Source organism: Sarcophilus harrisii, chromosome 1 (genome assembly GCF_902635505.1).
Source record: "Sarcophilus harrisii chromosome 1, mSarHar1.11, whole genome shotgun sequence".
Taxonomy (NCBI): Eukaryota; Metazoa; Chordata; class Mammalia; order Dasyuromorphia; family Dasyuridae; genus Sarcophilus; species Sarcophilus harrisii.
Window position 1 is genome coordinate 504,968,317 of NC_045426.1, and position 18,048 is coordinate 504,986,364.

The 18,048-nt window shown below is 31.3% G+C and overlaps 1 protein-coding gene across 2 annotated transcripts in view; it reads left to right on the forward strand.

Annotated features, from left to right (window-relative positions):
• The window catches only part of VAPA (VAMP associated protein A), a 75,767-nt gene extending 58,462 nt beyond the window's left edge, over positions 1-17,305 (forward strand). The window contains exons 4-7 of one of the 2 annotated variants that reach the window (XM_003760060.4): positions 849-929; positions 5,303-5,434; positions 9,674-9,847; positions 16,505-17,305. In XM_003760060.4, the coding sequence (XP_003760108.1) occupies positions 849-929; positions 5,303-5,434; positions 9,674-9,847; positions 16,505-16,663 (546 nt within the window). In that variant the 3' untranslated portion in view covers positions 16,664-17,305. The remainder of the gene's footprint in view (positions 1-848; positions 930-5,302; positions 5,435-9,673; positions 9,848-16,504) is intronic. The other variant, XM_003760059.4, reaches the window with a different exon arrangement.
• The last annotated feature ends 743 nt before the right edge of the window (positions 17,306-18,048 follow it).

An 18,048-nucleotide genomic window follows, 5' to 3' on the forward strand; every position in this document is an offset into this window, starting at 1 on the left:
ACTCTTACAATCTGTTAAAATTTTGTTTTTTATTTAAAGCAAATTTTCCTCCCTGTGACTGGAAAAGCACTAGGAAATATTCATCAATATTCCTTTTTAATGTATTTGAAAATTTTAATATATTAGAAGTTGTTAAAATTTTATTTTTTATTAGACAGTATCATAATAAAGTATTCACACCTGAACAAACCTCCTTCCATTCTGTGCTTTTTAGGCTATTTAAAATAGTCAAGGGTAGGGAAGGACCATTATAATGAGAAAATTCTGTTGTCTGGGGCTCTTTACTTTTTTAGAAATGGCCTAAGATTTTTAAGACGATTTAAAAATTTTTATAGGGAGCAGACTATATAGTTGATGATGGTATATATCCTATCAAATTTAGTAGATATTAATTCATAGTTATAGACCGCATTCTTTTTCATTATCTTTTGTCACTTCTGATCCTAGCTTGTAGGATCATTGAATTGTTACTGTGGTTTTAGCCCTAAAGGCTAAGAATAAGAAGTAGGAGGAAAGTCAATTTGGCATTATAGAAATAAGGCATATAAGGCTTGCTTTAAATTCATATTATGGGGAAAATTAGCATATACACTGTTTAAGCTTGATAATAATAATTACTCCTTTCATTTCCTTGAAGTTTAAAAACATGTAATCTTAGATGAAAGAAAATAACTATTTTACATGGTAAAATTTTGGTAAGTAAACCAAAGTGGGGGAATAAATGGGGAGGATGCTGCAAATAAATTACTCCCAAAACTGTTTTCAAAAGTAACAAATTTATATGTATTTTGTATGAATTGAGAGAGAATTGTTACTTAGATTTTTGATGGTAGTGATTTCTTTTTTAGTGGAAAGAAGCAAAACCTGATGAACTCATGGATTCCAAATTGAGATGTGTATTTGAAATGCCCAATGAAAATGATAAATTGGTAAGTAGATAAAATAAGTAGTAATATCACTATCTTGAAAATATCCCAAATAGGAAGATAAAATTCTCTGTTCTTTTCAAATTCCTTTTGCTTGTAATCTGTGTATTTTATGGTTTGGGGGAGAGAGAGAGAGAATGAATATGATATGTATGTTTTTTGTGGGTCCTTACATAACTTATATAACTTAAATATTTTTAAAACTTGATACTTTGATACATTTAAAAAAATTGTGCACATTCAAAAAAAACTTTCAGTAGGTTTTTTTTTTTTTTTTTTTTTTTGGCAAAAGAAAGCTGCTTGGAGGGTTGATTTTGGTATATTTTAGGATCCCATTTTCTTGCAAAAAGACTACATAAAAGTGAAGGGACATTTCTGAACTTTTTGAATGTAGTCATAGATATTATTGATTAGTCAAAAAAAAAAAGGAAACAAACTTATTTGAGTGTGTGTGTGTGTGTGTATATATATATATATATATATATATATTTTTTTTTTGTCTTAAGTTTTTATCTGTACCTCCTCCAGAATAATGATGCATTAGTATCCTAAAAAGGGAAAAATAACTCTGTGTTGATGAGCAATTTAATAAAATAATTGACTATTTTCGAAGTTTCCGTCATTTTAGGATAATTATTAAAATTATTATTTGGTTTTGGGTGTTGGCATGCAGCCTCAAAGTTAACTATTAATTTTCAAATGTAAAGCATGTAAAAAAGAAAGCTAGACAATTATTGAGCTTGATTGATTTAGGTTTGTAGAGATTAGAAAGACATTAGTCTTTGGGTAATGCTAACAAGAGAAGTAACCTTTTCCATAACTATATAGCTTAGATTATTAGATAATTTTTCCTTCTATTGAGCTGAAATTTCCCTGCCTGTAGTTTATCCATGTTAGTTCTAGTTAATTCTAGTTTTCTTCTCTTGAATAAGTATTTGTAAAGTTCTTTAGGTAAGGCTAGGTTTTTTTTGTTGTTAGAAACGAAGGCAGTAACATCAGATTATAGTAGTTTTTCCAAGCTTATGGAAAGTATATGAAGAAGGAAGTTTTCAAAGAAGTGTCATATCTTGTTAGGTTAAAAAAAAGTAGAGTCATCTTCAGAGATGCTGTGACTGTATAATTCTTAGTTTTCTTGGTCTCAAAGAAGAGATAAGAAAATGCCTCCTTCCTTCCTTTGCAGACGAAACTAGGATTGTGGAGCATTATGTTGTCACATTAAGCTGTTGGTTAATTTTGCTGAACTTTCCATTCCACCTCATCTTTCTTTATTTATTATAAGGGATAAGTCTCTTGGTAGAGATAAATATTTGGAAACTAAGATGATGTAAAAACAATAATTTGAAAAGAAGTTCTTGGTTTGGTGGCAAGTAACATATTCTAAATCTTTAGCACTCTTTTTCACCATACATAATCATACATTTTGGATCTTGTCATTTTCTATCTTTATATTTATCTGTCCTTGTCTACCCCTCCCTCTTCACTCACAGTCATCTCCGCAGTTGAAGCCTCCTTTTTCTTTGATTATTCAATAGTCCCTTAATTTGGCTTACTGCTTCGTGTCCAGTCCATCCTATATATTACTGCCAAAGTAATTTTTCTTAAGTGACTCCCCCAATTATTTAACTCCAATGACTTTCACTGGGTTCTAGGATATTATATGTGAGTAAAGCTATTTACTTTTTACAAACCTTTATAACTTCCTGTCTTTCTAACTTTAATGTGTATTTCTCCATCTTCTATCATGTTGTTCCCGACCTTCAATCCCCCTCTTCCACAGTCTAGCCGAATTGATCCTTCTCTCTTTCATGCATGAAACTTCACCATTTTTTGCTTGAAACCTTTCCTTATCCCCTCAACCCCAATAATACCATATTTAACAGCTTGTATATATTTTCTTTATTTTTATGTTGTATGTATCTGTCTGTCTCACACACACACCCCTCCATCCATTGGAATGTAAACTTATTGTAAGCAGGAGTTTGTTTCATTCTTTGAATTGGTATTTCCAATACCAAGTACATCGAATGGAGCATAATAGGTGCTAATAAATACATTGTGATTTGAAGAATGCCTGTTGCTAAAATGCCATATTAGTCTTTTTTTTGTTTATACTTTAGTTTCAATTCCTTTGGATTCCTCCAAGCCCAGCCATGCATTTTTTTCAGCCATGGAGACAAACTACATGTTCTTACTATTTTTTTTTTTTCTGTATCCCTTTCTCTGTTCCTTTCTTGGCACATATCAATCCATTTGTGGCTTCCCTGGACCATAGTACTGACTAATCTTTTAGAACTACTGTAAACTCTAACTTTACTCCCCCCCCCCCCCCCCAAAAAAAAAAAAAAAATAGTTTTGCTTTCTTTAATCCTGCTTTCTCTGAGGAGATAACCGCATTTCTGGATGCCATTCTTTATATCTGTCAACTCAAGGGCTAATCAGAGGGGTTCATAAATGCCTTCAAGTTAATGAGGGTATTGGAAAACATTTGGTTCCAAGTTCATATATTTAAGAATGGGACATTATATGGCTTTTTTCAAGTATTTAAAATCCTACTTCCATTAAGTAAAAATTAGACTGATTTTTACTGAGGTACTTTTCAGCTCAATATAAGAAAATGTTTCTTAACAGTTCACTAAGAGTAAATGGGTTTTTAAAGTAAGTAATAAGTACATCTTTGCTAATCTACAAATATAGGACAGATGAGCACTTGCAGGGGAATCTTGTAGAAATTTGCTCTGGTATCAGTAACCTTTGAGATTTCCTCTAAGTTTAGGATTCCATGATTTTTATTATCTTGTGCTTAAGGGCCTAGAATTTCTCAGTACCCATCCTTTTCTTCAGTTATCCCTGACCCTAACTGACTGACTTTTTTGTTTCTTTAATTTTTTGGTTAGTCCTGTTTCCATTCCACTGAACATCATTGAAACAAGTAATGAAACATCCCATAATTGATTCTGTGCTGTTAAATAATTTTTCTGTTTTACTCTTAATGATTCTCTATTAATTACCTTCATACTAGGTAACTGTTCTCCTTTAACTTCACAGACACTGAACTCTCCTGGTTTTCCTACTTCTCTCTGTTCCTTCTTTGTCTCTTTGGCTAGATCCTTGTCTTCTTCCCCATCCCTTATGAGTTTTCCCCAAAGGACTGCTTTTCCTGTCTTCCCCTCAGTCCTTCTCTCCCTTTCTATTGTCTCTTTTATTTAGTTCCTTTAATCTCATTCATTCTCTTTATTTCAGCTATCACTTGTAAATTGTTGTTCCAACTGGACATCCTATTGGAATTTCTACACATGTCCAAGCTGATTTCATCAGTCTCTTAAACTTGCTTTTTTTGTTGTTAAACTTTTAGTCTTTTCTGACTCTGACACTTAATATATAATCTGTTCTCACTGTTTTCTGTGAAATTAGGTTGTTTTTGAAAATAACTTTTAAAACAACACAAAGATACTGGATTTCTTTAATCCAATGTAATAATTTTGTAGGTATGGTAGATAATAAAGTTAATCTTTGGATTTCTGCAGACCTTTTCCACTGAGATAAAGCCAAAAGAAAATGGCCCCTCAACAACATTAAGGAATTTATGTTAAACTTTAGAAAGAACCTTGTTATTGTGAGAGAATGTTATTTCAAATGATGTTTTCCTTGATTTAAAAATTTACACACAAATGCTTAATGGTAGACTGATTAGGTGTTTCTGGGTGTCTCCCAATCTTAGTGTGTAATAAGATTTTGACTTTGTGATTTTCATAGCTTATTGATAAATAATTTTTGTAAGTCTTTATTTTGGTGGAGTTATTTTTTTTTTCCAGGGCAGGGGTGGGAGAGAGATGAACAGAGGAAATAATCTGAAAGGACCTTGTAGAAATTTTGAATTTGAATCCTATAGGGGAAAAAACTCATTATTTATGGTGGGTTGCTGATAAATTATAATCAGGAATGAGAAAATATACTAAGTCTTTATTTTCAATTACATATTGAGTTTTAGGCTAAAAATTAATTCATGAATGAAGTTAAAAACAGTGGATTAAAAGATCACTTAGTACGGGAAATTCTTTAAAGCCACAGAAGCAAAAACATGCATATAAATTTGGTAAACAAGGGTGATGAAATAGGAATATAACTTTTAAAAAGGGGATGATAGCAAAAACTTAATAATGTATTTCCTTGTCTTTTAAATCTTAACTATTAGTAGATATCTTTGTATTAATTGTGCTTATCCATAAAACTTGTTTGTTTTTTTTTTTTTAAAGTAGTGATATTACTGTTCTAAAGACTAATACTTTCTCTGTGGTTTAGTCACTCCCTTATATCATGCAAGAAAAATCTGATGCGTTTGATGCCAGTCTGAGAGTGTGTTTCCCATGCCACCTCAGGGTATATCTACACCAGGGACCGGTTTCACTACTCCAGTCAGCATCATCACCTCAGTTGCAACACCTGCCAATTATAGCCTGAAGACTGACCCCAGGGCATCACACAGTATGTTCAAACAGCAAAAGCCTAAGGTTTGTTACAGGGAGCTTACAGCTATAGGATTCTACTGGTGTTAAGTTATTGTAGGTAATTGGAAGATAAATTTTCAGAGTATACTTTGAAATGAAACAGGTACAGCTACACACTTAGTTTCAGCTCATATTTGTAGTTGAAGCTTATAGAACTGTACAGAATTGGAAAAGTTCATTCTATTTAAAAATAAGCCAAAATATCTAAGAGTTCCAACTCATTAACAAAGCTTTATAGTTTTACAGAATATTTTCTTTACAATAATTTCTCTTCTGTTGCAAAATAAGTTTTTGCAAATATGTGAATGTGATATAGTTACGTTCACAGAAAAAGCAAAATTTTATATTTTGATGAAGTTGGTATGATATTTTAAAATCAAATTTTAATTTCTTTCGCTGGATTGTATCCCTGGTTCCTGAATATGTTGAGTTTCTTATCTGGGTAAATTAGTAGGTATTGTAGCACAGATATGTATCTTTAGGATTTAAAAACTGGGAAATACACACTAAATCTAATAATTCAAATGTGTTATTTTTAATACCAGTGCATAAATTAGATACTTCGTCTTCAACACACAAATAGGTAATATATAAAGCAAACAATAAAAAGGAACTAATAAAGTATTTGTCTCTTTCCCATCTGTTTTTAAGCAATATCCCAGTAAATAATAGGTATCATTATCAGTATTAAAATCACTATTCAGGAAGGTATTATGGACCCTTGGGTACTTACTGTATGTAATCTGCTTCTTATTCTTAGCGCAATATATAAAGTATCCCATTTCATAGAACAAAATATCCCTTCAGGAACTAAGTAATCTTCCTTGAATGGACTTCTTGAACTGCTTAGTAATGAGGAGTCAATTTCTGTTTTCTCAGAGTCTTTCCGATATGGCTGTGTAAATGACATGGTGATTTGGCTTTAATAAACTTTTTGATTTGAAACCTACTCAGTATAGGTTAATAGTTATGCCATTTAAAACAATTAAAAATAATCTATTAACCAGATATAGACCTATGGTGACTTGGCTGGTATATAGTAATAGAGTTTGTTTTTATACAGCTCATCTAATAACTTTACATTTCACTTTGGAGAGGTATTCAGTTGAATATTTTGATGATTTGTTAATATGATAAGAGTACCAAGTTATATTTGGCTTGGCAGTCAAAAAGAGGAAAAATATAAGAGAACCAGAAGGAGCCTTAAATGTGCATCATCTAGTTGAAATTCCTATTTTATAAAAAAAGAGATAGTGAGGCCCATAGAGGAGAAGTGGTCTTCTCCAAATCATCATACCTTTCACTAAATAATGGAACCCAAAGCCCGAATCTTGTTTTTTTAACATCTAAGTTTATTGCTCTTTCCCCATGGCATTGTTTTTATACTATACTATATACCAAAGCTTCTTAAACTGTGAGTTGTGATCCCATATAGTGGGGAAGAGGGGGTCACAAAATGATTTATTATCGATAAGTGTTTGATTTGTATATCTGTTTTTACATACCTGTATTCCCAGGGTTGCATAAAAATTTCTCAGACAAAATAGGGGTCGGCAGTGAAAAAAGCTAAAGAAGCCCTGCTATATGTAGTTCTGCCAAGTTTATAAATTTTCCCTTAGAAAATCCTGCTACAGATTTTTTTGTTAGTTTCTTTTTATTATCAGTAATGAAATGTATATTTCTTTAGGTTGTTAGCCTTTCAACCAGTTTATCTATTTTAGCTTATTTTTTCTCTCTTCCTGCAGTCTGCCCAGTTGTATCATCGTCTATTGTATTAAAGGCATGTACCCTAAGTCAGATATTAAAATTTACAAAATATCATGTGCTCAAAATTAAATTCTACATTAAATTCTGCTATAATGTGTACAGTACAATTCTCCTTTTTACAAAATACCATTTGAATCATTTCTTATAGAATATCATTTGAATGGAAATACTGGTTTTAAAAAAGATTTTAGAAAGAACTACAGAAACACATATGGTTTTAAAAAAGATTTTAGAAAGAACTACAGAAATACATAGTAAGATAATCTATTTGATTTCCAGCAATTCAATTTTATTTTTGTTTTAAAAATGAATTAAAATGCATTTTGCACCTACTGTGACCTCTAATATATTTATAAGTTCCATAAAGGTTGCTACCATGTAAAAAACATAATGTCTTTTGTGTGCTATTCAAGTTTGTAATGTACTACTGTCACTAGTTTACTGTCCTTTGTTGTTTGAATGATAGCTTTAAAAAAATTATTCAGTTTTCCTTTTTATTACCTTTCTGCTAATGTTTCCTAAATCTCACAGGAACCTGTTAAGATCTGTTTCTCTTTCTTCTCATCTTGTCTTAATTTGTTCAGAACTTCAGAAATTCAAGTATACCTAAGTTTCTTTTTAACTGGTACATTATTTCCTTGGGATTCATTGCCATTTCCATTTGTATGGAAACAACTTTAACAGAATTGTCTTAGTCTTGATTTTGTAAAAAATGGTATTTTGCTGTACATGTTTCTAAGACTTAAATATTTCCTCTTCTGTTGGAATTTATCCTTTTTTAATGAATAAAATTATGGCGAACCCCTTCATAATGTTTATCAGCAATTAAGCTTTTTTTTTATTAACCCCTTCATAATGTTTATCGGCAATTAAGCTTTATTAGGCTCTTACAGAATCAATTTTTTTTTTAAACAATTGAACTGGTATATAGTATTGTATAATCTCATTTAGCCTAACAATTAAAAAAGTTTAATATCGTTTGTAAATTTTGACTTGGAAGAAACCTCAGAGACTAATTAGTCCAAATCCTTGCAAAGGCTCTTCATTTTGAGGAAACTTGAGGGTCAAGGTTAAGTAATTTTTTTTTTCTTTTAATATGAACAGGTAGTAATTTTGAGAAGTAAGAGTTGAACCCCCAGGCCCTCTGAATCAGTCAGTGCCTTTGCATGTGTACCATGTTGTCATTCTGTAATTTATTGAGTTTGCCCATTGTAATGTAGTTGTAGAATAAAACACTTATTCTAAGAATATGTGTAAGCATAGACAATTCCTTAAAAACAAAAAATCCCCACAAAAACAAATTGTGAAAAAACACGATTTTTAAATTAATTAAATTGACAAGATTCTATTACAGACAAAAAGCTAAGACATTTGGTATCTTAGGATGAAGTGAGTGAAGAAATAAGATCATAAGCTAGGAGTACTTCTGGCTGGTTCACTATGTCATGGTCACAGAATCTGATGGGTTAAAAACCAAATAACTTGAACTACAGCCATTTAATATTATATTAGTTCTAAGTAAGATATACTTGAAATGATGTCCAATTTTTCTGTATGTATAGAGGGAATTTATGCCTAGAGAGGTGTGAAGTATCTATAATGATAATTTTAAAGCCAGAACTAGAACCCCGATCTCTTAACTTTCATCATAGTTCAGTATCTCTTATCATGATGATGATGATGATAATAATAATAATAATAATAATACTTTTTGTAAGGTCACATTAATTTCAGCACTGAAAATATTATTGAGTGTTGAAAGAACTCATTACTATTTTATACTCCACAAGACCACTGGCTTTAGAATTAGGCGGTAGTTCTAATTGTTATTTTATTTGGTCTCAGTATGTACCTATTTGTAACGAGAGACTTAGGCTAGATTATCTCTTAAGGATTATTGTAATTTTCAATTCTAGGATTTCTTTAATTTTCATTTTTCAGCCTGTTTTTGGCATTGTGTTGACAGTTATTTTCATACTCTTACAAATTCCCTTTTTTATTTACATTCTCCCTAATTAACATAACCTTTCTTTTGTGCCTTCCTAAAATTCTCTTAATTACAGGGTAATCGTTGGGAATGATATGGAGACCTTAAGGATAAGGAACCTCTCTACCCTCCAGAGCTCCATTTTAAGCTCCAGAATTGGGACAATTAAGAAACCAACCTTCTCTGCCATTTCCCCCTTTATCTCCCTCCCCTTTTAGATATCAATGGGATTATTCTTTGAGGACACATTCCCCACTTCCCACCCCCCTTTTTTTGAATTAGGACTTTTATATCCTTGTAGCAGTGAAATTAAATACTTACAAATTTTTTATTTCGGGGTGTAGGCACAATTTTTGTTAATGATTCAGAAGTAATTTGAAATATTTTAGTTGGAATAGTTGCTGAAAAAGCAAAACAAATTAAAATTTGTGGCATATAAAAATCTTAATGTTTTTTAAAACTTTAAAATATATTTGTAATATTTACAGATTGATATGGAACCTAGCAAAGCTCTTCCACTGAATGCATCTAAACAAGATGGACCCATGCCAAAACCACATAGTGTTTCACTCAATGATACTGAAACAAGGAAACTAGTGGAAGAGTGTAAAAGACTTCAGGGAGAAATGATGAAATTATCAGAAGAAAATCGACACCTGAGAGTAAGTTTTATATTTTAAAATAAATTTTATTTAATGTGAGAATTTAAAGTGGTCGCTTTTATTTAAAGATTTATGGATTACTTTTATTTTATTTTACATACTATAAAACCTTTATGTCAATTTATTATACTCTTTTTCTCAAGGTTCCTAATGTATGTTTGCTAACTTATATTTAAGTCGTCTACAGTAAATTTAGCATGTTTTTTTTAATCTAAAAGTTTTAATATTTTGACAGTTTTTTTAAAATAAGAGTTTTTTAATTCTTGTGATTCTAGTAAGGATAGAACAATCTCATGATCTGTCTTCATTTTCCTGGCACATTCAAGGACATTGTTTGTATCAAGGTTTCACATCTTGTCTTGGAGGATCTCTAATTTTTATGAACCATTTACCAAGAATTTAAATTAGCTTTGAACTTATAGTCATTTATAGTCCTATTTAAGTCTTTCACTTATATCTTATTATTAAACATTTGTCCTAAAAGCATGCTTTAACAGTCACAATAACAGATTCTGTAGTTTAACAGATTTTAATATTCTGAAAGCCACTTCTGATGGCCATTTGTAGAAGTAGATTTTTTTAAAAAAGCATTTTGAGCTTTGCTTTGATCATTGTTTCATGTTACATATAACTAGAATTTTTCATTTTAGGAATTGTGGTTGAATTAAGTTTTAAGGTTGAGAATTATCTTTGCATTAGACAATCAAAAGTTAATTTGAGTGAGTATCTGGATTAAATTTGGATTATATATAAAGGTATGGCAAATAGCTCATTTATCGAATATTTTTACTGTAATAAATTACTTAAATGCTCTTTTGTTGCATACATGTGCAAAGTGATAGGATACAATTACTTAAAAATAAAATACCTTCTTACTAACATTGTGTAAGTAAATGAAATGTAAGGAGTTCTTGAGCATGTGAAGAAGTGTGGTATATTAGAAAGAGTTCTAGATCTATAATCAGGATTGGTTTTGAGTCTTAGGTCTGCTATTTACCAGTTATTTGACCCTAGGCAAATTAGCTTCCTCATCTGTAAATGAACCACTTGTCTTCTGAGGTCCCAGTAACCCTGTTTGAAGGTATCACCATCCTTCTAGTAACTCAGGTTCATAACCGTGAAGCTTTACTTCACTTTCCCTCTACATATCTTGACAAGTTGCCAAATGTGGTTGAGACTGACACCATTGTAATTTGTCATTCACCTCTGTCTCCTCCTCTCTACTTTCATAACAATTGCTACCCACCATCACTTGAGGGCCTCATCTCTTCCCTGGAATGTTGTAAGAACCTCTCGTTATTATTCTTGCTTCAAGAGTGCCATTTCCAATACTCCATATAGTTGCTTAGTTGATTCTGACAAATGCATCTTCCTGGTTCCAGGCTCAGCAATCTCACCACTATGCTACCTAACTTCCTGTTTGTAATTGTTTAAATTAGCAACAAAAACCACTGCCAGTCATCATCTATCTTGATTTATTTTCTTTTATGTAACTAATAATCAGGATTTAAAGTCATTTTCAAAAATGTTTTGTATTAGATACTGATAATTTGATTTCTTAAATTCCAATCTAAAAGAATCTCCACTTGGTCGTTACACTTTGTGTAGTGCTTTTTTTTTTTTTAAAGAGCCTTTAGCTCCAGATTGAAGGTGAAGGATTTTAACTATAGTTGGACTCAGTCATAGTTCTCATGAGCAGCACTAGGAGCCATAGGATGTTACAACTGAAAAGAAGTCTTACAAGCACATTTATCCTCCTATATTTTAAAGATGATGAAGCTTTAGAAATAGGGATATATGATAAAAAACTCAGATTTTCCCATTTTTCCTAGTATTCTTTCTACTACATTGTGGAGCCATTCTTAAGTAGTAGGAAGGAATATAGGGTTTAATCGAGGTAGTAGAGTAGTTGGAATAGCAGGAAGATGAGTTAAAATCTGGCCATAGAAATTTACTAAATGGGTGACTTCTGGCAAGTTAATTAACCCTTGTTTGGCTCAGGGTGGTTGTGAAGATAAATGAAGAGTAGTACTTATAAAGTGCTTAGCACAGTGCCTGGCATATAATAAATATTATATAAATGTTAGTTATGTATAGTTAGAAAAGTAGTATGTGAACATCCACTAAAGGAAGAGAAAGTTACCCTTTTCATCCTCTTCTTTTACCTTTTAGATCTATGGTAAGTGACCGTTAATCTGTCACTTGGTGTATATGAGTGGAGGACAAAATAAAGAATTACAGTAGGCAGGACTTTTAAAAAAATGATGGAATTGATATAATGGAAAGAAACACAGACCAATCAGAGCTTTGAGTTACATGTTAGATTTATATTAGAAGGAAAAGCAAGTTATATACATAATAGATTCATGTAATATTTCTCTTCTATTTTCTATATGGAAATTTGATGTTTATGTTCAGAATAAAAACAACAATATTAAAAACAATGTTAAGAGCTACCATGTTTTCAAAATATCAAATGTGCAGTCACCAAAAATAGCCTTTTGATTTGTAGGCAGTGTGTCCAGCATTTAGCATGTTGACTGGCAATTATAAGTTGTTGTTTGCTAATTTTTTTAGACTATTTTTTGAGTTTAGACTCTATGCATCTCTGGATGAATCTACTTCATTCTTTTATGTCCTCCTTTTGCTACTATCACAGCTAGGGAACATGTAGATTTTTAGTACTTCAAAAGTGGTATTATGTTAGGAAGTGATCTGGTTGCTGCTTTCTGATCTTTACCTTGGTAGAGCCTCCCTTTTTTCAAATTGCCCTCTCTCCTTTCTGAAACTGTCGCTTGAAACTGGATAATGGATGAAGAAGGTACCAGATGGTACCTAGTCCCATGATAGTACAGAGGGTTCCCTAAAATGTCTTTGTGATCAGGTGGTCAGATTCTTTTATTATCACTTTATTCTGGATGCTCCTGGTTATTGCTGCTGCTTTTAAAACCCACAGCATTATTTAGCAGCCTCTTTGAAGATTTGTACTTGTTGCCATTTGGCAACGAGGCTCTACATCAGTGATCCTTTGCTAGAAAAATGAATGGCACTGACTTTTTATTGGTTAACCCAGTCAAAATTTGGCTTGATGTGCTTTTTAAAAGTTATTTAGAAGCTTTTATTTGGGGAACGTGGTAAAGCTGCTTGATCCAGGAGCATGGGGTATGCTTTCCTAAGGAACTTTATCTACTTAACTTTTTGAGTTTCAAAATTTGCTCCCTCCCGTTTTTCTAAAACTAAGTAATTTGGTACATGCAATCATGTAAAACATATTTCCATATTAGTCACTCTTGTGAAAAGAAACAAATCAAAAGGAAAAAAAAATGCCAAAAATTAAAATGTAAAAGTATGCCTCAATCTGCATTCAGAATCAGTTTTTTCTCTGGATGTGGACAACATTTTCTATCATAAGTCCTTTGTAATTGTCTTGGATCACTATTGCTGAAAGACCTAAGTCATTATTATAGTTAAATCATCTTATGGTATTGCTATTACAATATTCTGTTTTGTTCATTTTACTTTGTATCAATTCATACAAGCCTTTCCAGATTTTTCTAAAATCAACTTGTTATTTCTTATATAACACATTCCATTACATTCATATATTACAGCTTGTTCAGCCATTCCCCAATTGATGAACATTCCCTCAATTTCCAATTTTTTGCCACCACAAAAAGAGCTGCTATAAATATTTTGTACAGAAAAGCCTTTTTCTCTTTTTCGTGATTTTTGGAATACAGACCCAATATGGCATTATTGCTGGATCAGAGGGGATATACAGTTTGGTTGTCCTTTGAACACAGTTCAAAATTGTTCTCCTGAATGGTTGGATCAGTTCACAACTCCACCAACAGTGCATTCGTGTGGCTCACATTTCCCCTATCTTCTCCACAATTTATTGTTGTTCTTTTTGTCATTAGCCAGTCTGATAGGTGTGAGGGTTGTACCTGAGAATTGTTTTTAATTTGCATTTCTCCAATCAAAAGTGATATAGAGTATTTCTTCATATGACTACATAGCTTTGATTTCTTTTATCTGAAAACTGCCTGTTCATATCCTTTGATATTGCCTACCTTTCTGTATAGCCTCAGCAAGTCCTGATTTGTGTAGCAAAATGAGATTGAAAGAGGAATGGAATAAAACTGAAAAATTTATTGAAACACTGTGTGAGAAACAATTTGTGCTAATAAGTACTTAAGCTACAAATAGAAATTCTGTATAGTCTCTGCTCTCAGCTTGTCCATTTTCCAATTGGGAGATGATATATAAAGGACGGTTCATAATTGATGCATAAGAACAACTTGGATAATGAGTGTAAAATTGTTTATTTAAAAATTGTTACATAATTTTTCTATTTTTTAATAATAGCTACCATTTATGTAGCTCTTAGATAAGTGTTCAAAACACTTTACTCAGCTGATGTGTAATTTAGGAATTTAGGTACTTTTTTGCTGAAATGTCAAAAGATTGTTGCAATAAAGGTTGAAGGAAGTTAAAGGATTCCTCATATAATATAACTTAAAACATGCAGAGCTTTTTATCTCTGATACAGTCTTTAGTGCAAATTTGGCAGTACTTTGTTATTCTTAGCTGTCTGTTGACATGGATGGAAATAGCTTTCTACAAGGAACTTTTGCAGTCAATGTTAATCATGTAATGTGATTTTTGGATTATATGTGGACATGATTTTTTCAAGTTCTTTCAATCCCAGCTTGACTGAGCTTCAAGAAGTGTGTCAGAGACATTTTAGTGAATTTTAAAATGTTTATATTGATGAGATATAAACCTTTCTACACATCTTCAAAAAAAATTTTTTTTTGGCTAAGTTTGTAGCCATTTACACTTAATGAATTTATTAAAGCTTAAAATTACATTAAGACTCTTGGACATATCATGTCTGTTCTTCTCTAGAGAGAATATAAAAAAAAAGAAAAAAAGCAGCTTGGCCAAATTAAAATGATAAATCAGGTGTGTTGTGTGTGTATTTCCTTACCCCTCCCAAAAAGGGAAGGAGTAAGATAAAAAAAGGACCAATTTTTTTTTAAGATAATAAATTCAGACATTAAAAAGGAACATTTCTGTATACAAAACAGAACCTAAAAAGAATCTTCCATAATACTTGCATCTTCATAAAATATATTACTTTTAAAAACTGCAGCTCTGTCGTTTTGAGTTTTTTTCTTTTCTGTGTGCTTTTAAAAAAATGTTGGCAGGAAGCATATTTCCTCATTCTTAGTTGGGATTAGGCTTGATGTTATAATTATAAAACCAGCCAGTTTCATTGTTTGTGTTATTCATATATATCATTTCATACAGCTTGTTATTATTCTACTACACCCATATACCAAAATATATGCTTAACTGTTCCCCAAATGATGGAAGTATTTGTTTCTCTAGTTCTTTTGCTGTTAATAGAGGAAGAGGTATAATATCATACCTTATTTACTGTGTAAGGGATCTTTCTGTGTTTTTTTTCTATGCACTTAAATTCCTAACAGTTTGGGTCAAAGTATCAATGGTTTCTTAACATAATTTTTAGGTTTTCTACAGTGGTCAGTTCGATTCACAACTCAAAACAGTTAATTAGGGTGCCTGACTCCACAACCCTTCTTTAAGAACAGTGGATACTACTGTTCTTAGACCACTACAGTGGTCTTTTTTCATTTTTGCCAACATACTGGGTCTGACGTGAAATCTCAAAGTTGTTTTTATAATCTTGATTGGTAACAATTTGACAGTTTTTAGTTTTTGAAAAAAAAATTGTTCATAGTCTTTGATCACTTTAAATATTTGAAAATGACTATGCTCAGTGTATTAATTTCTTAGTTTTCTAAATAGCTTATCAGATCTTCATCAAAGCTAAAATAAACAGATCTTTCCCCTTTCCCTCCCATTAATAGTTTTTCTTGTTATTCTATCTGCATTGATTTTGTTGTTGAAAAATAGGTTTTCCATTTGATCAGAGATGTAAATATTTTTTTATTTTTTGTCATTACCTTTCTTCCATATTTAAGAATTCATTCCCTAGCCATTGTTGCTTAAGTATCTTTTTTTTGTTTGTTTGTTTGTTTTATTATTCACATTACATATTCATTTTGAGCTTGTTGTGATAGGAGGGTAAGATGTTGATTTATTCTTTAATTCTTGCCAAATGGCTTTCCAATTTTCACACCAGTTAGTTTCAAATAGGGAGTTCTTCTCCAAATGATCCTATGCTTACTAAACATTAATGCTCATCTTAACCAATGTTTCACTGATTTACTTTTATATTTTTTAACCAAGTAGTTTTGATGATTGCTGCTTTATAGCATAATTTGAGGTTTGATTTTCCCTTCATTTTGATTTCTTTTAGTATTTCACTAGAGCTTTTTGTTCCTCCAAATCAATTTTATTATTTTGTCTCTTTATAAACTACATAGTTAGATTTGGTATAGCATCAAACCTCTAATTAATTTATATAGCTTTTTTTATTATTTTGGCATGACTCATCAATAAAACTGATCATTCTTCTAATTATTTGTCATTCATTACTTCTTTAAAATATTTTAAAATTATTTGATAGTATATTAATGACCATCTTTTTAATGTGTGATTTTTTTTTTTTTTTGTTTGTTTTTTTGTTTTTGTGTTTGTGTGTTTTTTTTTTTTTTTTTGCAGGATGAAGGTTTAAGGCTCAGAAAGGTAGCACATGCGGATAAAGCTGGATCAAGCTCAGCCATGTCTTTCAGAGAGAATGTCACCAGTCCTCTTCCTTCACTTCTTGTTGTAATTGCAGCCATTTTCATTGGATTCTTTCTAGGCAAATTCATCTTGTAGAGTGAAGCATGCAGAGTGCTGTTTCCTTTTTTTTTCTTGACCAGAAAAAGATTTGTTTACCTACCATTTCATTGGTAGTATGGCCCACAGTGACCATTTTTTTTTGTGTACAGCGTCATGATAGGCTTTGCCTTTAATGATCTCTCACGGTTAGAAAACACAATAAAAACAAACTGTTCGGCTACTGGACAAATTGTATATTATATCAGATCATCAATAGCAGGTGTCAGTTGCACATTCAGTCCTTTATGAAATTCATAAATAAAGAATTGTTCTTTGTGGTTTTAATAAGAGTTCAAGAATTGTTCAGAGTCTTGTAAATGTTATTTTAATAATCCCTTTAAATTTTATCTGTTGCTGTTACCTCTTGAAATATGATTTATTTAGATTGCTAATCCCACTCATTCAGGAATATGCCAAGAGGTATTCTGTGGGGAAATGGTGCCTCTTACAGTGTAAATTTTCTCCTTTACCTTTGCTAATATCATGGCAGAATTTTTCTTATCCCTTGTGAGGCAGTTGTTGACTTGAGTTTTTCATCCTTACAATCCTGTCCCATGGTATTTAACATAAAAAAAATAAAACTGTTAACAGATTCTTGCTGGGTAGCCTGTTTGTGTCTCTTATATCATTAGAAGGGGATACCTAAGAAGTGTTTTGTGTATAATAATTTGAGACTAATAATGCATTCTCTCAACACTCAACCCCATGTATTTGACTTATTCTGATATTTGTAATTAAATCTGGAAGGAAAAAAAAACACAAAATGAAATCTGTTCTTAGAAGGAAAAATGATGAATTTTGATGCTGCTTTTAGTATTATGGATGATGATAATCAAAAATATCTTCACCATGATCATTTGAAACACACAAAAAACTATAGGGATTAAAGCATTTTAATTATAGTAAAATTGCATATGTTTAAATGTCTATTGCATTGAATGTACCACTGTCCTATCAGTTTTTTTTTTTTTTTTTTTTTTGGTGTCTTCCTGAAGGAGACTAATTCTCCTTAATTCTAATCAAGTACTTTTAAACCAAGATAATTATTTTTATCAAATTTATAACTTATTTTAAAATATTAAACTAGGTGTATTTTTTCCCCCAGTTTTACATACAAAATAAATTTCCACAATGGAAAGTTGATGTTACTGAGCAAGTCTTAAATATTCCTGAAAAATGATTTAACTACTCTTTGCAAAATTTATTTGTTAACCGTGTAAACCATTTTCAATTTAAGAATGCATTTAGGGGTCTGTTACTTTTCTGCACCTAGTCTTGCTTCATTTCATTTATACTAATTGTAGGTAATAATAGAATAAGAGAACAGTGATTGGATATAAATGTAAGGTAGCATATTTGAATCTTAATAAATGAATATGTGT